The sequence below is a fragment of the Populus trichocarpa genome, chromosome 13 (assembly GCF_000002775.5).
Source record: "Populus trichocarpa isolate Nisqually-1 chromosome 13, P.trichocarpa_v4.1, whole genome shotgun sequence".
In the NCBI taxonomy this organism is placed as follows: Eukaryota; Viridiplantae; Streptophyta; class Magnoliopsida; order Malpighiales; family Salicaceae; genus Populus; species Populus trichocarpa.
In genome coordinates, this window is record NC_037297.2 from 15070485 (window position 1) to 15094438 (window position 23954).

The following is a 23954-nucleotide window of genomic DNA, read 5'->3' on the forward strand; positions in this document are numbered from 1 at the left end:
TGTGACATCTATTTTATCATGTCCTTTTCTTGCCCACCTTTCTAATCAATTTAAATAATAATAATAATAAACTGCAAAATTTCTTTATATAATTTGTTAAATTAATACCTAAAAATTAATGTTGAAATACAGATCAGTATCTAGGTAATTGATTCATAGTGTAATTATAAAAATTAATGCCAAGGGGTATTCTACAGTTCCTCTTATTTTGGACCTATCTAGCTCTGGCCTGGCGTAGCTAGCAAATTTGCTGTCAATTTTCAAGTAGTGCCATTGTTGTTCCTCACCGTCCCTGCCGCCATCCTGCCTTTCAGAGACAGTTTCTTGGTCAATTCTAAAATCTTGAGGTGAACTCATGGCCATAGATCCACAAAATGGCCTGCCTTGTCTGCCTTTCGAAGGAAATATAACGTGTATTTGGTAATGTGTTGCAGCACAGATTTATCTAACTATTTTTTTAATAAAAAATATATTAAAATAATTTTTTAATAGTAACACAATAAAATTATCAAGAACACTTAAGAAATATTATTTTTTCATATAAAAAATAATTTAAAAATAATTTTTAAAAATCCTTAGTATTGTTAAAAAAGAAGAAGAAGACAAGAACTACGACCACGAGAGAAAATGTTTGATGCGTTACAAGTAGATCTATTCGATTCAATTCTCATATATATAGCAATTAATTAAGGTTCAATCAAAGTATATGTTGGATTATAAAATTAAATACTTCAAATTATTCTCTTGGAAATTAAAGAATAAATTAAAACATTAATTTAAATATTCTCCGGAAAAAAACAAAAAAAAAAAAAACCGTCAAAATTCAAATTTAAATGCCAAGTCCTCTCATGGAAATACAAGAAAAAACATCTTTTGGCACTTCCCTCCAAGGCAACCAAATCTATCCTCCTCGAATAAAAAAGGGAAAAAGTTTACACTTAATTTTCCAATTCTTCAGATATTTCAAAAAAAAAAAAAAAATTCCAAATTAATTTTCCACAATAAATATTAATCAAAACCAAATCACCAAATTAAACTCTCTCTTGTCAATTCTCATTAATCACCCACATTACACGTGTCACGTTCCTATTAGTCACCCCAACCTCCCGCCCAATAGAACCTCAGCACGTATACGATGACCAAATTTCTAAGCTCTTTAAATTTCTCAACAACGCGTAATCACAAGACACTGTACAATCTCTTCTCAAAAGCCACCTCCATATACCAGGGAAAAAAAAGAAGAAAAAAGTCCTAGATCAACCCTTAAATACCCACCGCTAAATTTGCCTCTCTTTAAGCCCATCATTGCTAATTCCTTTTAGCGTGTTGTTGCTGTTGCTGTTATTGTTTTGTTTTGTTTTGTTTGATCGAACCGGCACGCAGGCTGGTTCGATCTTTAGGAAGATATTGCATGCCGGAGATCGAAAGTGTATCGGAAAATGCCTTGTTTGGCAAGTATGAGGTTGGAAAGCTTCTCGGATGTGGAGCCTTCGCGAAGGTGTACCATGCTCGAGATGTTCAAACAGGAAAAAGTGTCGCTATCAAGATTATCAACAAGAAGAAGATCTCTAACCCTAGCTTGATGTCTAACATCAAGCGGGAGATCTCCATCATGAGAAGGCTAAATCATCCTCATATTGTGAAACTGATCGAAGTCTTGGCTACCAAGACGAAGATTTATTTCGTTATAGAGTATGTTAAAGGTGGAGAATTGTTTGCCAAGGTTGCTAAAGGGAGATTTAGCGAAGATCTTAGCAGGAAATATTTTCACCAGTTGATTTCTGCGGTAGGTTATTGCCATTCTCGAGGAATTTTTCATCGTGATTTGAAACCTGAAAACTTGCTTCTTGATGAAAATGGGAGCCTGAAGGTTTCAGATTTTGGTCTAAGTGCTGTTACAGATCAGATCCGAACTGATGGACTCTTGCACACGCTTTGTGGAACTCCTGCTTATGTTGCCCCTGAGATTCTTGCAAAGAAAGGTTATGATGGTGCTAAGGTTGATTTCTGGTCTTGCGGGGTTGTTCTCTTTGTCTTAACAGCTGGTTTTTTGCCTTTCAATGATCCAAACTTGATGGCCATGTATAAAAAAATTTACAAAGGTGAATTCCGATGCCCTAAATGGATGTCCACGGATTTGAAACGATTCTTGTCTCGGCTTCTGGATACGAATCCGGAGACAAGGATCACCATTGATGAGATTCTGAAGGATCCTTGGTTCAAGAAAGGGAAGCATAAGGAAATTAATTTCTACGACGAGGAGCTCAACAAGGCTGTTGATGAGAAAAAAGATGAGGAATTAGCTTCTACAAGCTTGAATGCCTTCGATATCATATCTTTCTCCTCCGGTTTGAACCTATCAGGGTTGTTTGATGATTCATATAATGTGGTTGATGACGGAGAAAGATTTGTGTCGACCGAATCGCCAGAGAATTTGATGAAGAAGGTTGAGGAGTTTGCAAAGGAGGAGAGGTTGAGGGTGAAGAGAAGGAAAGAATGGGGGTTGGAGATGGAAGGGCAAAATGGTAACCTGATGATAGCGGTCGAGGTTCACCGGTTAACCGATACTTTGTTTGTTGTGGAGGCTAAGAGGAGTGGTGGTGATGCTGGATGCTTTAAGGAGACATGGAAGAATAAGCTTAAGCCTGTGATTATGGCTACTTAGTAATTAGGAGTACTTATTAATCAACAATAGAGCCAGGTTTCTGCTAATTGGAATTTGGTCATCTCTTGTTTGCCAGAAAAAAATGAATTTTTGCCATATGTTTGCTGCCTTTCTTTTTCCTGATAAAAAAAAAAAACTATGAATGTTGTTAAATGTATTGTGTTTGTACTTGTAATTTGTGTTCTTAATAATAAAAGTTTCTTTTTTTTGCCTTCTTCTTGTTTTTTTTTTTTTTTTGCCAAGGTCGATCCATTTTGCTGTGGAAATTAATGTAATTCTAGTTTTGTTGCTGGTTTCGTACCCTGTGTATATAGCTTGACAATGAACTCGTGAAGAGTAAATTAGCTAGCTTTCTTAGCTTTGTGCGTGTAGATTTGACAAAGAATTTTTGCTGCTCAAAATTTGACATAAACAACTGTACAGTCAATGAAAGCTGGTTTGAATTAATGGTATTCAATATTCAAGTTATTCATAGTTCTTGTTGCTGGAGGCATTTCATTTTTTTATGGTGGTAGCTTTATTGTTTTTTAAAATGATTTAAAAATATAAAAAAGAAAATTTAAATTTTGAAAAACATCATTCATTCAGACCGCGTTCCCAAAAGACGCTACCATGTAGCCCTGTTTTGTAAAGCAGTTGATTGACCTGGAGCAAATGATTGATGTCAGTGAACAAGACATCGCCAGAAATCTCCTTCAATGAACATGGCACAGCAGGTAAAAGCTGGGAACTTTTAGCCTCAATTCAAGCAGAGGAAGAAGTACAGAGGGACCTACCATTTTTTTAGGGTTAATTTGCAAGGGTCTAAATGAGGTTGATCCCTGATTTAGCTGTAAAGGACTAAAAATAATTGTTACAGGTTAAGTACTGATTTTATTAATATAATGCAGCCAAACTACCTCCTGGGTTAGGTCATCAATGAATTCAATCATTGGACCTGCAATGTTGCAGATGGTATTTCCATTTTTTTATGCCATTTTCCCTCTGGATTGACATATGGCATGTGCATCAATCAAATCTTGAACAGATCATCAGGATTACACTTTAATATCTATGAGAAAATAAAAAATATGAAGAGTGTTCCAATATATGAATTTACTTGGTGAGCAAGGACCTTCAGAGCTCTCCGTCCAGCTATAACTTGTTCTGTTATTTAACAACTCGCAGAGCTGTACGAAGATCGGCTACCCTTTTGAAGATGAAGATGGTAATGATTTAGGGTTAAGCTGGTTGATTAGCAATCACTCTTCTTCATTGGACAGTGTTAATGAGGCAGAGGAGTGGAGGGACCGGAGTGTTTCCAGCCACAGCACAGCAAACAGTTGGTGATTTGTGACACAGTTAAAGGATGCATAATTATTAATGATGATTGCTTTACAGGAAAGTGAATCATATGGGAAGAACCCAATTGGTGTAACTATCTTTATCCATTGGCAGGAAAGGTTTTTTTTTTTTTAATCAATAGGATTGCAAAATGCAATATATGCATGGTATAAAAGGAAGAAAATAAAACAAGGGTTTTCTTGGAAATAATTTTCCAAATTAATTTTGCAATGGTGGGCTTAGCAAAATAAAAAGCCTTATGGCATTGTTACCTTAGCTAATTGGGCCCATGAAGTCCACAATCTCCAATGCTACCTTGGGAGGGAGAGTAGTAGGCGTCCCCTAGTAGAGCAGAGATGGACACTGAGACACAGCGCCAACAAAAGTGTAAACAACAAATGAAAAACAAACAAAAATTCGAAACTTGAAGAGAACCCATTAAAGAAGTTGTCGAAAAAAGGTACTGTAACTCATTTTACACTTCTGGGTTTTCTACTTTACTCGAGAATGTCTGCAGAAGCAAGTTTAAGGCACAAGCTTAGTAAAAAACTCAAACTTGATACTGGAAAATCGTAGAATTCCAAGGGAAGGAATAAATCTTACAAGGGAGGGAATTTTGGACTGAGGAATTTAAAGTCAGGAGTACACGGCAGAGAAGACCGCCGTGGTGGTCGAGAAGAGAGTGGTCATGAAGTTTATGGGAAGGGAAGGTTTGAACTTTTTAATTCTGATGGGAAAAGGAAAAGAGTTTATGCGGACCAATATGGGGATTGGGAGGCAACAAACAACAGAAAGGTGCAAAATACTAAAGCTTTAGCTAAGAAAGGGCATGGTAAGGTGAAAGATGTTCCTGTTAAAAGCAAAAGTGGTGAAACTAAAACATGAATTCGGTTAGCCGGGAATATTAGGTAGCGGAGGGTCAGACCCCCGGAGGGAACTTTCAGAAAGAGCGGACGGAGCGGATTAGCTTTCTTGTCTTCTCTTTGCTCTTTGAACGAGGGCGAGCAACTCTCTAAGTATCAGCGAGTCATTCCGCGGTTGACTTTGACCTTCCCTTGATCTACTTGTTCAGCTGAGATTGTCACTTCCTAGGAATCCGGTGAAATGAATCAATCTCGGTATGTTATGAAGTTTCCCTCCTCCTTACCTTCCCTCTTCGCTACATATGGATTTCTAATAGATTAGAGGCTGCTACTTCAGAAACAAAACGTTATTCTAGTAAAGCCAAGCATAATAGTGCACAAGTATCTAGCAGTAAATGGAGTACCAAGGCAAACGAGGCAAATAAATTTGATGATGACAGAAATGGTTTGTTGAACAATGAAACTAAAAACAAATTTGACTCTAGTAAACGGAGCACCAAAATGAAGGAAGTAGATCAATTGGATAATGAGAGAAACGATTTGTTGAAGAAACAAAACAAAATCAATTATGACTCAAGAAAGTGGTTGGATCAAAGTCGAAGCAAACACTCTAATTTATCTCCTTCATTTCCTATCAAGAAAAGTGTTCTAGACAAAAAAAAGAACGCTGACAATGACTCAGAGACTCTGGATGACCAGCCAAAGAAGAGAAAGCGGATTAGATTAGATCCATAAGACACCTCGAATAAGCGACTTGATGATGGGATAATTTCTGATGGTATGAATATTATTGAGTTACTGTCGTTGTTGCAGTGATTCTGAACAACAAAAATAACAAAGGATAATGCTTGTGTTTAAGAAGAGATTGATGAATGAAAAGCTTGAATTACTTTATTCATAACTGCAGCTTAATTTATAGAGCTGATACATAACAAACTCCTACGATCATGGTCTTACATTCAAGCCATGATCAATTGATAATGGAAATAACAGAGCTGCGAAGTAGCAGCAAGAACAAGAGAATAGGAACAGAATTGACTAAATCAAAAATTAAAGAAAGAATAAAATTCCAGCTCAGCAGTCCTGAACATTATTTCTAACACTCCTCCTTGTTTAGGAGCTGCAAACTCCCAACTTTGTTCTCAGAAATTCGAATTTGTTGACTGGCAGTGGTTTGGTGAAAATATCAGCTGCTTGTTCTTCAGTTTTGCAGTAAATAAGAATGATACTCCCATCTTTCTGCACCTCTCTCAAAAAGAATAATTTGATGTTGAAGTGCTTGGTTTTCCCGTGAAACACAGGATTATTAGAGATGGAAATGGCAGCTTGATTGTCAACTAGAATTTCTGTGCTTTCCTTTTGCTCCAGGTTAAGATCAGATAAAATTTTCCTCAGCCACAAAGCTTGATTGACAGCAGCTGTTGCAGCCACAAACTCAGCTTCAGCAGTGGATTGGGCTACAGTTTCTTGCTTTTTTGAATTCCATGAAAACACACCAGAACCTAAAGAGAAACAGTAGCCTGATGTGCTCTTCAAGTCATCAATTGAGCCTCCCCAATCACTGTCAGAGTACCCGACCAGTTTGAACTCTCTACTTCTTGTGTATCTTATGCCAAAATTGCAGGTTCCTTTGACATATCTTATCACTCTTTTAGCAGCCTTGAAATGCAATTCACTAGCACAATGCATGAATCTAGACAAGATACTCACAGCATTCAAAATATCAGGCCTAGTTGCAGTGAGATACATCAAACATCCAACAATTTTTCTGAATTGTGCTTGATCAACCTTCTCGGCTCCATCTTCTTTACATAGCTTCTCCTTTTGATTCATATGAGTGCTTACTGCTTTGCAATCTTCAAGTTTGAACTTTTTGAGGATTTCTTTGGCATACTTCTTCTGACATATGAACACTTCATGTTCAGCTTGCTTAACTTCCATTCCAAGAAAAAAAGACATCAAACCCAAATCTGTCATCTCAAATACACTCATCATCTCTTGCTTGAACGTCTCCACATTATTGTTGTTATTTCCTGTTACAAGCAAATCATCAACGTAAAGTGAGATGATAAGGATGTTATCACCATTTTGCTTGATGTAAAGAGTCGATTCAGAGAGGCTTTTAGTGAATCCCAAGTGCTGCAAATGTTCATCGATTCGGCTGTACCAAGCTCTTGGAGCTTGCTTCAATCCATATAGTGCCTTCTTAAGAAGACAGACTTTGTCCTCCTCTCCTTCATTTGCAAAGCCTTCTGGTTGCTTAGTATAGATCTCCTCCTGTAAAACACCATTTAAAAACGCTGACTTGACGTCCATTTGATACACCTTCCAATTCAGTTGTGCTGCAATGGCAAGTAGCAGCCTGATAGTGTCAAGTCTTGCTACCGGTGCAAACGTGTCTGAGTAGTCCACGCCAAAGATTTGTGCATAACCCTTCACCACTAGCCTGGCTTTGAGCTTATTGATTGAGCCATTAGCGTTGAGTTTTGTTCGATACACCCATTTTACACCGGTTACATTTCTGTTTTGAGGTCTGTCAACCAACTCCCACGTGTTGTTTCTCTTGATCATGAGAAGCTCCTCCTTCATCGCAGCAAGCCAATTTTGATCTAGCTTGGCTTCTTCAAAGTCTGCTGGTTCACACACAGCAATGTTGCACCTTTAATACACATCAAGGAGTGACCATGTGCCTCTAACAGGAGTGTCATCTGTCATGTTGATGTCCCAATCTTCCATGCTTTGATCATCTGTGTCTGAAACAAGATAATTGCCTTTTGGAGAGGCTGAATCTTCTTTGATTGCATCGTTCCAGTCCCATTCTTCATCTTCCAGGAATTAGACATCTCTGCTTATAACGATTTTTCCAGTTTGTGGCTGGAAAATCTTATAAGCCTTTGAAACTAAGCTGTAGCCAACAAAAATGCCTGGAAGTGCTTTCTTGTCAAGTTTATCCCTCTTGACCTGTGGAACAAGGGTGAAGCACAAACATCCAAATACCTTAAGAAAATTCAGAGATGGTTTGTAACCATACCATGCCTTAAAGGGTGTTTGATCCTTCAAGGCTCTTGTAGGCAGTCGGTTTTGCAAGAACACAACAGTGTTTGCAGCCTCTGCCCAGAATTTGTAAATTCTTCTCATGTAGCAAGCATCTTGTCATTTCCAATATGAACTTGTTTCGCCTCTCACTAACTCCGTTTTGCTGAGGAGTATACAAAGTTGTTAGCTGATGATGAATGCCTGCCTCCTCACAAAAAACGTTGAAGGCATTGGAAGTGTATTCCTTGTCATTGTCTGATCTGAGGGCTTGAATTTTGCAGCCACTTTCATTTTCAACTTTGGCCTTGAAATTCCAGAACACCTGTGCTACCTCTGACTTGTGCTTCAAGAAGAAAATCCAGCACATTCGGCTGTAATCGTCAATGAAGACAACATAATATAGACTCCCATTTAGAGAGGGTGTCCTTTGTGGTCCTGCAATGTCAGTATGAATCAATTGCAGCTTCTTTGTTGCTCTCCATGTGGCTTCTGGAAAGGGCTTCCTGTTTAGCTTGCCAGTGTGACAAGTTCTGCAGCTGGATATGTGATCATCAAGTGCTGGGAAATCCTTAGCCATCATCTTGGATTTCATAAGCATCAGCCCTCTATGATGATAGTGCCCGAGCCTCTTGTGCCAAATATCTGTGATATTTTCTTTAATTGGGAAAGCAGTATGCTCCTCCTCCAATGGATTTAGAGCAAAACTCTTCCCTTTCATGATTATTTTGAAAATATCATGACCATTCACATCTTTGATCAAGCAGCAATTGTTTTCAAACACTACTTTATAACCCTTCTCAATAAGCTGACCAACACTGAATAAATTTTGATTTATACCAGGGACATACAATACATCAGAGATGAACTTAGTACCTGAGCAAGTCAAGATTGCCACGGTTCCCTTTCCTTCAACAGCAAGGTATTCTCTATTTCCAATTCGAACCTTTGAAGTTGTTTGTTTCAGCTCCTTGAATATGTTTCTGTCATGTGTCATGTGGTTGGTGCAACCACTATCAATGAGCCAGCTTTCACTTGAGTCATTTCTGGAAATGCAAGTGGCCACAAACAATTGATCTTCTTCTTCTTGATCAGCAATTTGAGCTTCTTCACCATGCTGTTGAATTTTGTTTTTGCAGATGACAGCCTCGTGCCCCATTTGATTGCATTTGTTGCACTTAGCTTCTGGTCTTCTCCAACACTTAAAATGTGGATGTGATCTCCTTTTACAATGCTGGCATGGAGGAAAAGGTCCTTTTTTGTTTCCAGTGTTGCTCCTGTTGAAATTCCTGGAATCACCTGATGATGCTTGACTGCTTCCATTCTTCTTGTAATTCTTTCCTTTTTCTCTATGCTTGACGAATAGAGCTCCTTCAATCTCATCTTCCTATCTCATGATCCTCCTTTGCTCCTAAGCTTGTAATGCATTTAGCATTTCTGTCAAAGTAATTTTTGACATATCCTTGGTATTTTCCAAGGATGTAATTGTAGCCTCAAAGATTTCAGGAATTGTTACAAGAATTTTTTGAACAATTCTTGACTCAGGCAGGGACGAGCCAAGTAAACTGATTCGGCTTGCAATATTAAGCAGCCTGTCAGAGTACTCTTTGATGGATTCAGTCTTCTTCATCTTCTGCAACTCGAAATCACGCATCAAGTTCAACACTTGCATACCTTGAATTCTTTCATCCCCTTCATACTTAGTCTTGAGAAACTCCCATATCTCCTTTGCTGTTTTCAGAGACATGATTCGAGTGAAAATGGTGGATGCTACTGCAGCAAACAAGCACGCCTTTGCCTTTGATTTTTTTTGTCTTCTTCTCCTTCTGTGATTTGACCTGCGCCATGATGGGATTGTTTGGAAGTGCAGGGATTTCATAATCTTCTTCCACTGCCTCCCACAAATCCAGAGCCTCTAAGTATGTCTCCATCCATACTGCCCAAAACTGGTAATTGTCACCATTGAACACTGGTGGAGCAATTGATGAGAAGCTTACTTCTGTCTCCATGGGTTACAACACAGATCCCTTTAAATCAAGATGCTCTGATACCAATTGTCGTTGTTGCAGTGATTCTGAACAACAAAAATAACAAAGGATAATGCTTGTGTTTAAGAAGAGATTGATGAATGAAAAGCTTGAATTACTTTATTCATAACTGCAGCTCAATTTATAGAGCTGATACATAACAAACTCCTACGATCATGGTCCTACATTCATGTAATGTTTTGTATTAAAAGATAGGAAATGGCAACAAGGCCCTTGAATGCTTAGATGTAGGAATAAATTAAATGAGGGGTATAATAGTAATTGTATAAAGAGATGATATATATAAATAGGAAGTAAAAAAAAAAAAAAAAAGGAAAGAGGGATCTGAATTTTGAGAGAGAACCGGCAGGAGAGAAAGGGAAAAAGAAGAAGAAGAAGAGAAAAGAGGGAAATTAGAAGGGAAATAGAAAGGAATTGAAGGAAATAAGTAAAAAGGTAAGATTATGTATAAATATGTGTTAATTAAGCTTTAATTTTGATTTTGATAAATGTTAGGGTTATGAAATTTGTGTTTTGAGTTTGATTTATGAGTTAATTTGGATGTTGTAGGGTTAATTGTTGTGGGTATTTGATTATTTGGTTGATTTTGAGAGATTGAATTGAAAGATGATGATTTTGAGTTATGATTTTGTTTGAATGGTGAATTTGTGTTAGAAATAAGGAAAGAACAGTGGGTTTTCTGTTGGAATTCTGGGTTGGAGGTTGAAGATGACAAAATTTCGGTTTGGTCCCTCAATTTTGGAAAATTACAGTTTAGTCCCCAAACTTTGGAAAATTTGCAGATTGGTCCCTGGAGCCTATTCCGAGAATCTGAACAGAATAACATATGAATTATGGACAGAATTATTGTATAGATAAGAGAATTTAACACTTTCAATTTGGTCCTCCAATTTGATAAAAATTACAATTTGACCCTAAAAAAATTTGGTAAAATTCCAGAATGGTCCTTGGAGTATAATGAGATGATCTGGACAGAAATGAGGACTAATTATGGTCAGAATTTCAGTATATTCATGGATTTATGATAAATTTCAGTTTGGTCCTCCAATTAGACAAAAATTACAATTTGGCCCTAAAAATAGGATAAATTACAGATTGGTCCCTAGCTGTAATATTAGCTTTTCAGATTAGTTTGATGAATAATTAAGGGTTATTTAGTGAATTATTGCCAATTTTATTAGTTGTTTTATTATGGATTAGATTTCGGGAAAACCGTTAAATTTTGAGTTTTTGAGAAAATTGACTAGTTAGTTCAAAAACATATAGGGTTACGGAATACATCATTAGTTAAGTTTATTAAATAGGTTAAATGTTCTTTTGAGTCGTTCTTGAATATGTCTCCTTTGTATTCAGATAATCCTGATATTCTACCGACAGGACGTCAGTAGGATTTTCTTCGGTGTCTGCTTTTGGCTTCTGTTTGCTTTTGAGTCAGGTGAGTGGATAATTTTCCATATGCATGAGAAATATTATAAATATTTGATTTGTTAATATGAATTGGATCATGCTTCTTGATAATATATATGTTGATTATTATCCTTGTTATGATAAGCATGATCAATTGTTGAATCCGAATTATTGATATGAACCAGTATATATATTATGAATTGACTTCTGAATTGATAGCTCCTCATTTGATTGATGTCATGAGTTGAGCCTTGAGATATGAATATGTCTGTTTGATTATGATTATGAACCTATGGTATGTCAGTCAGAATACCCATGCTAACAGGGTAGTGTTAGTCTTTGTGCACATCGTATCTGAACCCTAGTTGGTCGGGGGAGTCACCAACCTGTGTGGACTGATCATCCCACAGTACGGAGCCTCATGCTCATTGCATTTTGATTTTCTGACGAGTTTTACCATATGATATTCTTGTTATGGCCTATTTGAGAAACCTTTCTATAAGAACCTGGAGCCATACTTGTATATATATTTCTCATTGCTGTATTACCTCGTGTGTGTATATTGAACGTTATCTACTCACTGAGTTGTTGAACTCACCCTCTCATTATTATTCTTTTCAGGCTTATAGCTTGATAGCAGGTTACTTTTGTTGAACCTTCCGAACCTGCTTTTTGGTTGTAATTTGTACCTTCTTTTTTTTGTCAAGTTAGTGCTCCAAAACTATGTATTATATTAACTCTTGTATTAAGACAATTCAATTATATTAGGAAGTTGATTTTGTTATTAATGCTGCGTTGAATTCTGATTAAGTTAGGATAAGTTTGTGTGTAAGTCTGGGTTCGCATAGGTATGGAACCTTGGAGGGGAACCTTGCCTATGTGCCGGTCATGGATCCGGGGATCGGGTCGTGACAATTCAAGTCATGATCAATTGATAATGGAAATAACAGAGCTGCGAAGTAGCAGCAAAAACAAGAGAATAGGAACAAAATTGACTAAATCAAAAATTAAAGAAAGAATAAAATTCCAGCTCAGCAGTCCTGAACATTATTTCTAACAGTTACTCTTGCTTATGACATGTATTGCCTTTTCCCCCTGTCTATTACTGGGATTCTTCTACTAATAATATTTCAACTCTGATTTGGGAAAATGTAACATGGGTTGGAAGCGCTGGTGCTTTGTAAAAGAAGTTGCCATCTTCGTCTATGATAACTAATGTTAACTATTAATTTGTGGATGTCATTAAAAAACTGGCATCTAATTGGTGGATTCAGCTTTTTCTCGAGAGGCTTCTTCTACCATTTCAAGTGAAACTGTTCAAGAGTCAGTAGGGATTAATGATATTACCATGTTAGCTATTTACATGTGTTATTCCATTCCCAGTCTCTGTTAGCCTGTCATTTCATTAGACAGTAGTTCAGAGAAGTGTAAAGCAAAAGGTCAGGGCAACATATCGATCTTGCTGTTCAAAGAATGTGAGTTTCTTTTAATTCCTTTAATGAGGACATTGCTTTACTTCTTGAGGCTCTTACACCTTTGAATATACTTGAGATTTGTATCCATGGTTCTAGTTGTTCATTTTCTCCAGCGTAGATAAAGGTTCTATTTTTCTTGCATTATGGAGCGTTTGATTTATAGCTGTCTTCTTTTCCCACTTTGTGTAGAAAAAGGGGCATGTGGAGAAGTTTGTCTTGTATGAACATCAGCCCCTGCATCACCCTCATGTCTGTCTTGAGTTCTTCATTTCCTTCTCTGAAATTGTTTGGGAATGCCCTATGCTTAGCAACTGCACTGCTGCTCATTAAATGTGTTGGCTAATGTTTATATACACCACAACTTTTTTTTATTTTTTTATTTACGTGGGTGTCCGGGCTAGTTTACGTACACCACGACTAATTCCACGCCCACTGAACATCCTGTAAATCCAGTGAGCATGTAAGGTACCGCGGGGTGACAGACGTGCACAGTGAAGTTCGAACCCGGTGCAGTAAGTCGTGTATGTTTTCTTTCTAGGGCAGTTTTCATTTTCAATCACTTTCTTTTCTTTTCTTCCAACTTTCTTAGCAGTAAATTTTTCCTCCTGTTTGTTATGAGTTATGACTCATTATTACTTTATTTTCAGGAAGTACCATAGAGAGGAAAGCAGAATTGGAGGAAGATGCTGGAATGTCAAAGAATGCACAATTCCGAGCAATCCAACCTAGTCCTTCCATTCTTTCCTATGTAGAAGAAAATGTAATTTTCGTAAAAAAGGCTTCGGATGTTTGGAAAAACGATTTGTTTACATCATATCCTGTGTAGTAATTCAAGAATTTTGTTGGCAGTTTCTGGGACGTAGACGCTTGATTGAGTTGAAAAGAGCAGGCTACAACGCTGATCTATCTGCTCCATTAGATAACATCCCCTTCTCTACAAGTTCAGAGAGAGAACGAATTGAAGGAAATGTAAGTTTGTTCTTTGCACTTTGAGACTATGTTTTTGTTATCTATTGCTTAATCATTCCTTTCATATCAATCTAGTCATAGAAAATGGTGGGCACATTTATGTGAACCAATGACTGTTCTTTCTTCCACTGTTGTGATTAAAATCAGGGCTATAACTAACTACTTTTAACAGATTTTTAGGAATAAATTGACATTTTTTGCTGCTGCAAAGGTTTCATCTTCATTCCCACCCCCTGGTCTTCCAGAGATTGCATTTGCAGGTAGAGATTGCATTTTGTCACTCTTTTAAATGTTTATTACCTATATTTTCGTTTCCTTATTATTTTCAATGTACTTTTAAGTGTTGCTTGGTAAACGCAAATATTCCATCAATTGAAAATATTTTTAACTCCATTTGATCATAATGGATTCATTATATGCCTATAATATGGCTACTTTGCATTGCTAAAATCTTAACTCATGCTGTGTAGTATTGATTATGCCTTTGGTTTTCTATTATCAGAACTATCTCTGACCGTTTGAAGTATAAATAATGACATTCCTTTTTTAAAAAAGAGGTTTAAATTGTGAAGAATTACAACCTCTGTAGAAACTGAGTCTTTTCTCGTACTTCAACTATCCATTCTACTTGGCCGTTTGATTGATGATATCTCTGGTGCCATCTGCAGCAGGCTGGCTATTTATGATAATTTCAAATGTTCAACATGATTTTCTGGCCAAAGAAATATAATATATTGCACTAGATATCCTTTTTGTGCTTGTTCATCCTTTTTGATACATTTAGTGAACATTATTACCATTGCTAGGAAGGTCAAGTGTCGGGAAGTCATCACTACTTAATTCACTTACCAGACAATGGGGTGTTGCAAGGACATCAGTCATCACTACTTAATTCACTTTCCAATTGATGTGGCACGTCGTGCAATGCAAATTGAAGAGGTGAATTTTGCACACAAACACTGATGACAATTTGTTTAAAATCTCGAACTCTCTTCAGACTGATGGGTTTCTATCCATTTGATTTTGCAGAGCCTCAAGGCAAACAGGTCTCTTGTCCAGCCTGTGGTATGAATAATTTTTTTGTTTTGAAGGAATCCAAAGGGTTTACTTGCCTTTAAATGCACGGTGATGTAATTAATTTGAATTCGGTTTTACAATTGATGATGGTGAGCTCAAAATCTGGAGCTGGTCTTCGAGGCTTGAGGACAGTGCTTTCAAAGGTTGCTCGTTTCGCCACACTACAATCCATAGTCAGGTATGCACTGCTTTCATTGGTCAAACATGCTTCGTACTTTCAGAATCTTGAGTTTGGCATGATCTGGCCAATCAATAATGTCACGTATATGGGCATGGTAAACTAATTTGGCAATTTGTTTTCTTCATTTTAGTTTGATGGAGCAGATAGGTTGGTTGATTATATGGCAGCCCAACCTTCTGCCTTTTCCATTTCTAACTCATGGTTGAGTAGTTGAACAACTTATTTTATCTTTGCAGGACGTGCAGTTTGCATATCTGCATACTGATGTGAACAACCTGTCCATTTCAGCCAGAAGGATGAGGCTTTTAGAATTGAAAATTCGCAGCAGAAACTGCTTCTTTATATCACAGCTCGTATGAAGAACCTTGATCACTCACAGTTCCCGTAGTTTGATACACCATGAAAAGAAAACGTTTTGTGGATCCAAAGGGTCTTCTCAAACTCCCTGGCTTGCTAGTTGAGGAAGAAGTCCCAAAACAATCAAGGATATACGACAAAGAGAAACTGAACTGTATGGTAGTTGAGGGACCTATGGTGTTGCTCTAAAATGGTGCCTGTGCTCATATTCAACTCATTGGACTGGCTCGTTTTTGAGAATTACAATCAGGCGGCAGCTAGTGCTGCAATTAAATTATGCATCTGATGATACTGATGTGAACATTAAAATTGTTATGGTGCCACTATGCGATTGTGGTAGAATCCTATGTGGACCACTAGCTGCCTATATAGTTTATAAGTCGGGCACGATTACAGGGTGAATTAGTGGAGATAGCTGGTAAAGTTTTTCTCAGATTCTAGAATGAGAAGCACATGCTGGAGTGGATGGGTGAGTGAAATGTCATAGGGGTAGCGAGTTCTGGATGTAACATGAGCAAGATTCTCTTGATGAACTCGTCAAAGGGTGACAAAAGATGGCCACCAAACCAAAATGATTACATTTTACTCTCTTAATTTGGATGAACAATCCAATGCAAAATCTGGTGGCAGAGACAGATTCAAACTTGACCTTTATTCCCTTCGTTTTCTTGACCCCTTGGTACTGTATGAGTCTTGTTGGGATATATCCACTTCAAAATCTCTTGTGGGAAATGTCTCAATCTCTAGCATTAACAGCGAGGGGTGGAAAAAATGGGATCCAACCCTAGGAGCACCATGTTTGACTTCCTAGTTTTTTGCTCCATTAAAACTCGTTTGAAGAAATCCAAGTGTTGAATAGAACAACGTGCCTAAGCCACTCAAGGGATTGCCTCATCTCATCTTGTAACCTATTAACTTATATTAAACACTATCCCCTCACAACCCACCACCGACTTTTTTGTCTTTTCTAATATTTCTGACAAAATTCCCTACTTTCTTGATCTGATATTTATTTAAACCTTTCATTACTTATTTTCAATGGCTCTATGCACTTAACACACACAATCAACTATGTGTTTAACCCTTTAGGCATCCAAAATGATGGTTATAAAACCTCTGTTGGCTAGCAAGTCATCTTGGTGAAACTTGGCTCGAACTGTTTTTTAAGAAAATATTTGAAACGATATTGTTTACTGAGTTAACTCTCGAATTGTTAAAAAAAAAAACATATTTTTGCGTTGAAATGGACTCTGTTTCCATCTGCATCGAAAACTTGCACCTTCACAGGAATGTTAATTATTACAACCTCATAAATTCCAATTAAAAACATGAAAAATGAATCAACTTATCCACTTGAACTAAAATGATTAATTAATTATAACTTTGTAAGGAGATCACTATTGACTATTCAAAACTAATCCAATAATTTATCATAGATCAAGGATTAGGTAAAATGCGACAATCACATGCAGCAGCCCCTTCATTACACATTGGACCCCACCTCTCCCTTAATTATTCTTCTATCCATCCTCTCTTTTCCTTTCTCTAAACCAAAATTTTGACAAAACTTAAACCACACCCCACCTTTCTTCTTCTTCTTCTTAATAATAATTATAGTACAAACAACCAAAGGTTATTGCTTTTCTTGTTAATATCTTGACATTTCTCTCAAAATTTACAAATAATACCAACAATGTGCCCATTGAGGCTGATTCTGATATTCCTCTCCGCCACTCTTGCCGGTTTTTTCGTCATCAGAAACCTCAAATCCCCGCCTTTCTCCACCACCACCGACAGTGGCGATGACGATTGTTCCATCACCACCGACAGCGACTGCAACGCTCCTCAACCATCTGATTATTCTTCTTCATCTCGATTCTCAAAGGTCTGAAGTAGTCACACATGCTGTGTCTTTTTTTTTTGTTTTTCTTGTTTTGGGTAAAGTTTTGATCTTTTCATTGAAAATGTGCAGGTAAAGTCAGGGATAGAAATGGGGTTTTGGACATTGGTGGACATGGCAAGTGGAAAATACTTGTGGAGGCAATTGGGTTATTCTTCAAAACGTGAAAGCTGATTGCTTTTGGAGTTCTTGTGTGTCGTAGGTATTGGAATTTACAAATGGGTTTTAAGTTTTTCCTTTTAGTAATATTGATTGTGAATTACTGTAATACAATTGAAAAAACAAAACCCATCTGGAAATCATTGTTGTTGTAATGTTGCTTTTGTTGTATTGGTGGTGGAATTGTAATTTGTTAGCATTTAGTAAGAATGAAAGATCAAAACTGTGGCTTTTGGATGTTGTGTTGCTCTTTAGTCTTTTCATTTATGTTGTACTGGTGGTGAGATTCTGTTCTTTAATTTGTAGTAATGTTGCTGCTGTTTTATATATAGGTGATGAAGTTGTAATTACTAGTACTAGCATTTAGTAGGAATGAAGGATCAAAACTTTGTGGCTCTTAGATGTTGTGTTGCACTTTAGTCTTTTCTTATGTGATGTGTTGGTGTTGAAATGCTGCTCTTCTGTAGTTTGTGTTGCTGTTTAAGGTGTGTCTCTGATCCAATCTGTCGAGAACTTAAAAAGTGTGAAACCTTGTTTAGGAGTTAAGAGTTTATCATGTTGGCTATAATTAGGAAGATGGTAATGTATGTATGGCAGGTGTTACAAGAATTGGTGAAATTGAGATGATTTTGTGGTGGATTGTGATGATAATGGTTTGTGTATTGGATGATAATCTGCAACATGCAATGAGCCAAGAGTTCACATTTTAAGATCTATACAGCTAGTGTGGAATATCAACATCATGAGGCTCCTTTAGAAATAGAACTGAATATCCTTGAACTTTGCTTATTGAAGTGCATGAAGCTTTCTAGTACTTCTTAATATAGATGTTCTAGCATGTGCGTTTGTGCCATATGCCATCTCCCATGTTAATTATGTGTGTTTTCTGCCATATGCTAAATTTATAAAATTGTTGACAATACAAGAGATGCATTAATTCAGATGGGAAGTTACTATAATTCTCTGGAAATATGGATTGGTTTCAAGTAGCCTGTCAAGTGGTGATAGTGATGCCTGTCTGTCTCTTTGTGCCTATAGAAACTCCCACATTGCTTTGTGTAATGTCAAGAACCCTGGGGCCATTGTTGTACAACCTTGTATAAACGAATACAATTAAAGCATACATTTATGTTCCATGAAGATATTGGTCAAATCGGGTAAAGATTGAACCGATCCAGTTAGGAGTGTGTTTGGCAGTGTGGTTGCGGGTGCTTTTCAAATAGCTTTTCGTGCCGAAATACATGTTAATGATGTTTTTTCATTTTTTAAAAATTATTTTTGACATCAGCACATCAAAACGATTCAAAAAGTACAAACCGCACTCAATTTTAGTAAAAAAAAAAATTTCAAAATTTAGCAAAACACAGCTACAAACACAATGCCAAACAGTCTCTTAATATTGTTGTGGTACGGTGTGGTTGCGGTTGAAGATGTTTTTAGGTGGATTAGAATTTACTAATAGATTTTTTCACACAATACTGTAAAATAAAAGATGCATAACTTCCCATTATATCTATTTAAAAACTTTTTACGTTAAAGGTAACATTTGAAGCAATTAATTGAGAAATGAGGTAATAAATAATTAATGTATACATAAAAAAATATCATTATCATTATTTTGGATTGAAAGTGAAGGGACTTGTGTTATGTCGATACTCGATCTCTTTGGCATGCATGGAGAATTAAGTCCTGAGGATATGTTACAACCTTGTATGAACGAACATCTTCGTGCTGTTAGAATCACCGTTCTCCCAGACACTAGTAAAAGTGACACTTCTTTCAAGGCAAAATATCTGCACGCAGCTGAGTATGTGTTGGAAACCTCCTCCTACAACAAAGGCGAGATTTGTGACTGCTAAAATGCTTCCACTCCTGCAAGTCTCTCCTTTTCACTCTGCTGTTCTATGTTTTTCTTTCTCATCTGACCTTGGAAGATTTATGAATTCTTCTAAAATTGGAATGTAGATGATATGATGTATTACAAATTGAATTCTTTCTTTCTTTCTTTCTTTAAAAAAATTAAAAGAACTGCCTTTCTTAAAATCTTAAAATTCTTTTTTTTTTATTAAAAAAATAAACTTGACAAAAGTTTAATTTTTAATTCCAAGCCATTTATTCTAATATTCTCGGTGTGACATAATTTTTACAATAAAAATCAACATAAAATTACCCTATGAATTAATATTATAGTATGATAAATCTCACATCATAGGGTAGCTGTGTTGATCTAGATTAAAGTAAAAATAATATCATTTAAATTATCTTAAAAATCAAGTTGTTTTGATCCGGTTTTTCTTGAGTTAACTATGGATCAATCTAAATTTTTGACTGAGTAATACTATATCAATTCTTTTCAGTCCTGACCCACTCTAAATTCCAGGAAACGTTTGGGATCGTTTTGATGTGCTGATGTCAAAAATAATTTTTAAAAAATAAAAAAACATCATTGACATGCATTTTGACATGAAAAATTATTTAAAAAACACATGCAACCACACTACCAAACACGCTCCTAATTTATCAAGATCACGGTTCAACGGCCAAGCCAAGTCATGTTTTAAACCCGTGAACAAAAGTACTCAAAATTTGAAATATTTATAAAACCCACACACCAACGGTCGAATTGCATCTAACTCCACTCCCTACTCATAGATAAAGAAAAGAGGAAGAACAACGTATCCTTATCTTCCATACCCGTAAATGACAAGAAAGAGAAAAACCCCAAAAAATCCTCAAGAACTAGGAGAAGCAGAGAAGGGAAAGAATGGGTTTTTCGCTTGCTATCTCTTGACTTCTCTCTGCCCCAGATTCAAAGGCCACACCTACATCGGGTTTGATTCCTTTTTTCACTTTTTTCTGCTTTCTCAATCTTAAGATTGGTGTCTTCTTTGGTTTTATGTAATTTTTGTTGATCAATCTATAAAGTATTAGTCTTTGATTGATTTATAAATATTTTGGAGTTTTCAATTAAAAGAAAAAAAATCATCAATCTATTAAGGGCTTGATTGATTAGTGATGTTGTGATCATTTGTTTTGTGGGCCCATATAATCTCTGTTTCAGATTTTTGTATTGGCCCATTACTTGAAACCCAATTTTAATGGACAAGTTTTTTCCTTTATGAGTATTTAATTTGTGTTAACAAAAAAGATTTGATCTTTAGCAAGCCAGGACAAGATGTTTTCTCTCTTTTTTCTTGTTTTGATGTGTGAAAGGGCTGGAATTTTTGCAGGTTTACAGTAAATCCGCGGCGGAGAATTAGGCAACACAATGGTGAGCTTAGAAGTGGAGCATGCAGGACTAAGAAAAGAAGGCCATGGGAAATGGTTTTCTGCATTTATGGTTTCCCAACTAACGTTGCTGCTTTGCAGGTTATTTCTTTTTCTTCTTTTAACTGTTTATTCACTCTCTGCTTTGGTTTCATATAGTAAGTTGAAGCAGTTTTATCCTTTACCTTTGTCGATGTTAGTCTAGGCAGAATAGCTTACCTTCAGCCAACCTCAAGACAATGGCCTTGGCAGTTTACTTACAAATCTAAAGTGAAATTGAGGTGGTAAAAAAATAATTCTTGGATCTGCTCCTTGCTATCATGCTTTGGTTTTTGGAAGTTCGCATTTGCTTGCTCTTGTTTCGGAGTTTCTTTATGATATTACCTTCCTGTTTTTATTTTCACCTCTTTCTCACAGCAAGGGACTATAACCAGTATTTAAGCAGCATGTCTTAAACATTTTGTGCAGTAGAATAGTTGGTTGCCGCCTGATGGGATGATGCGCTATTGATCATCTTATCCCGAAAATAATAAAAAGAAGTGGTTTTTTTCTTCAATGAAGTTGTGCTTTGTAGGCCTGTGGAATGATAGCAAAGATTTTTTTTTTAATCAAAGAGATTAATTATTTTAATTATACATCTTCAAAACTGTCTTTAGGAATGGGACCAAAAAAAAAAACTTTTCGGAAATGTTGTATGGCCTCGAGCAAAGTTTTATTCTGCCAAAACTAGTCCTTGTCTTTACCTGTAAAACCAGAGTTTTAAGATCCTGTCATTAGTTGCAATACATAAGAATTTCACTCATATCGTAGTTGCTAACATATGAAATGTGCATGCAAACCTGCAGTTTGAATGGGCGTGGCAGCACCCAACAGAATCAGTGGCAGTGAGGCAGGCAGCTGCTGCTTTTAAATCCTTCTCAGGAGTTGCCAACAAGATTAAACTTGCTTACACAATGCTTAACCTCCCGTCTTGGCAGAGGTATGACTTATTCTTGTGGAAGTAAATAGACATTACTTGATCTCAAAGTTTGATATATCAAATACTGAATGTGTCTCTGTACATGATTAGCTTGAACATCACCATAAACTATTTCTCAACGAACTACAAAGTACACTCTGTTGGTTGTCCAAGCTTGCCAAAGAACATGAAGGTCCAAATTTGCCCCATGGATGAGCTTCCCTGCTATTGTGATTCGGGTGATATTTTATTTGAAGAGAGAGAAAATGAAGATGCCTGTGATGGTGAAGAGGAATATGAGAGAGCTAGTGATGGAAGTGGAACTTTTGAGGCAAACTTGGTGGAACTTGAAGTTTCCTCCCTGGATGAGCTTCCATGCTATAATGGAAGGGGGGATAATATTTTTGAAGGTGGATATGGTGAAACGGCATCCAGGGAAGCTTGTAACAGAAGTGAGCCCGTACACGAAAAATATAATGAATCTGTTAACACACGAGGAACTGTTAAAGAAGCACATGCAGATATTATAGTTCGTATTGCTGCAGATTTTGCACGTAGCATTGACAAGACTTCAAATGAGCATTTCAGATGGTTTGAAGAAGATGACCAGCAAGACCAAAGGGAATCACCCTCTCCAGAACTGGATCATGCAAATCCATTTCCTTTCATGACTTTACTAGCAAGAAAAGCTTCTTCAATTGTTACTAGCTTTTCAAAGAGCGAGACTGGAGATAGGGGCGTATTGACATTGATTGATGAGGATGTTTCTGAATTGGATTGGCAGAGGGCTAAGAAATTAGTTATTGACAAAGATGATGAAGCTAGCAACACCTGTGAAACTGTGAACGTGGATACTCATTCTTCTGTAGATGCACATTATATTAACAAGGCTTCTCGTGAACAATTTGGACAGTCTGAACCATATGTCATGCAAGACCAAAGAGAGCCACCCTCTCCAGAACTAGATTATGCAGAACCATTTGGTTTCATGAATCAGCCATCAAGTAAAGCATCATCTTCTATTGTCACAAACTTTTCTGCGAGGGAGACTAGAGATGGGGGTGTATTGACATTAATCGGCGAGGATGCTTCTGAATTTGATTGGCCAAGATGGAAGAAGCTTTCTTGCAAAGTAATCAATGATAAAGATCAAGTCCTGATTCCAAGGTCATTCATTCATCGGGAAATTGAGGTTATAGATTTGCTGTCCCCATCTCCAGAATGCAGAATTAGGTCAGCCAACAAGAAGAGAAGAGTTTCTCCTGTGTATCCTGTAATTATTGACTTGACTTAGCCCAAGCTTGTCCAATTTCCTAGGTTGGACATAATAGCAAAAAGTAATTGGATAAGTACACAGTTTCAATCCGAAGAATCTGCTTTGGCTACATTGTATTCTTATTCCAACATTAACTATTCTTACCAACCCTGCTTGGATCATGGACTGATGATATAAACTTCATATCAGATATTTTCATGCTTGCTTTTTGCATAATGGGATTTATTCAGGCCGTGCAATCTGTTTAAAGCGGCAGCCCTTTCAACTGATCAAACTGCTCTTAGATTGGAAATGGTCAAATTATATTTATCATGTTATTTGTTTATTTAATTTTTGCATAGAGTTTTATTCATTATTCAAAAATAGTGAAACATGAGAAGATCTGTCTGCTAAGGTTGAGTAGAGCTGCTACTTCTGTCAAGCATTCTAATAAGAATGACACTAAAATTAAACTTGATCTTCCTAATCCTAAACCTGGAAATGACTGTGGAACCTGCACCATTTCAGAAAGTGGGGAAAACTGTAGAATTTGCTATAGCACCTGCTCCATTATACCTTCATTTGAGGTTGAATTCTTTGACATGATGGTGAATTTTGTTATTTTTATGTTTGTTTTTCATTTCAAATTCATTTTTCAAAATGTTTTTCACTTAAAAAACATTAAATTAATGTTCTTTTAATTTTTTTTATAATTTTGATTTGCTAACGTAAAATTTTTTAAAAATATATATAAAAAATATTATTTTAATAAAAAAATATTTTACCTCAAATTATTATGAATTATAAGCACGGGGAATTCTTTTTTGCTGATAATGATGGCTTATTTTACTTTAAGACTAGAGCCCAGAGCATCATGGTTTTATGTCTTCAATAGTAAATACCATAAATCTTTAGCATTCATAATTAACATGCGTTTGTGGCGATCGTTTTCATTTTTAATGAAATTAATACCGTTGGGTTTAGTTAGTTTCAGAAAACATCAACTGGACAAGAACA

At 36.5% G+C, this 23954-nt stretch overlaps 2 protein-coding genes and 3 long non-coding RNA genes across 5 annotated transcripts; all 5 read left to right on the top strand.

The window, feature by feature from the left end:
• Window positions 1-1174: 1174 nt before the first annotated feature.
• LOC7465167 (CBL-interacting serine/threonine-protein kinase 11) lies at window positions 1175-2879 on the top strand. The gene has a single exon (XM_024583679.2). The coding sequence runs from the start codon at window positions 1412-1414 to the stop codon at window positions 2663-2665; it is 1254 nt and encodes a 417-aa protein (XP_024439447.2). The 5' UTR covers window positions 1175-1411; the 3' UTR covers window positions 2666-2879.
• Window positions 2880-10379: 7500 nt separating this feature from the next.
• LOC127904209 (uncharacterized) lies at window positions 10380-12127 on the top strand. Its single transcript, XR_008057124.1, has 2 exons — window positions 10380-11367; window positions 11961-12127. It is a non-coding gene; the product is annotated as an uncharacterized LOC127904209 (long non-coding RNA).
• Window positions 12128-13405: 1278 nt separating this feature from the next.
• On the top strand, window positions 13406-14851 carry LOC7465168 (uncharacterized). Its single transcript, XR_008057125.1, has 5 exons — window positions 13406-13574; window positions 13664-13783; window positions 13956-14043; window positions 14590-14722; window positions 14813-14851. It is a non-coding gene; the product is annotated as an uncharacterized LOC7465168 (long non-coding RNA).
• Window positions 14852-14937: 86 nt separating this feature from the next.
• Window positions 14938-16043, top strand: LOC127904210 (uncharacterized). Its single transcript, XR_008057126.1, has 2 exons — window positions 14938-15038; window positions 15278-16043. It is a non-coding gene; the product is annotated as an uncharacterized LOC127904210 (long non-coding RNA).
• Window positions 16044-19974: 3931 nt separating this feature from the next.
• On the top strand, window positions 19975-23156 carry LOC7465170 (uncharacterized). The gene is made up of 4 exons (XM_002319382.4): window positions 19975-20288; window positions 20688-20826; window positions 21570-21703; window positions 21794-23156. Exons 1-4 carry the CDS (start codon window positions 20158-20160, stop codon window positions 22974-22976), a joined length of 1587 nt encoding a protein of 528 aa, XP_002319418.4. The 5' UTR covers window positions 19975-20157; the 3' UTR covers window positions 22977-23156.
• The last annotated feature ends 798 nt before the right edge of the window (window positions 23157-23954 follow it).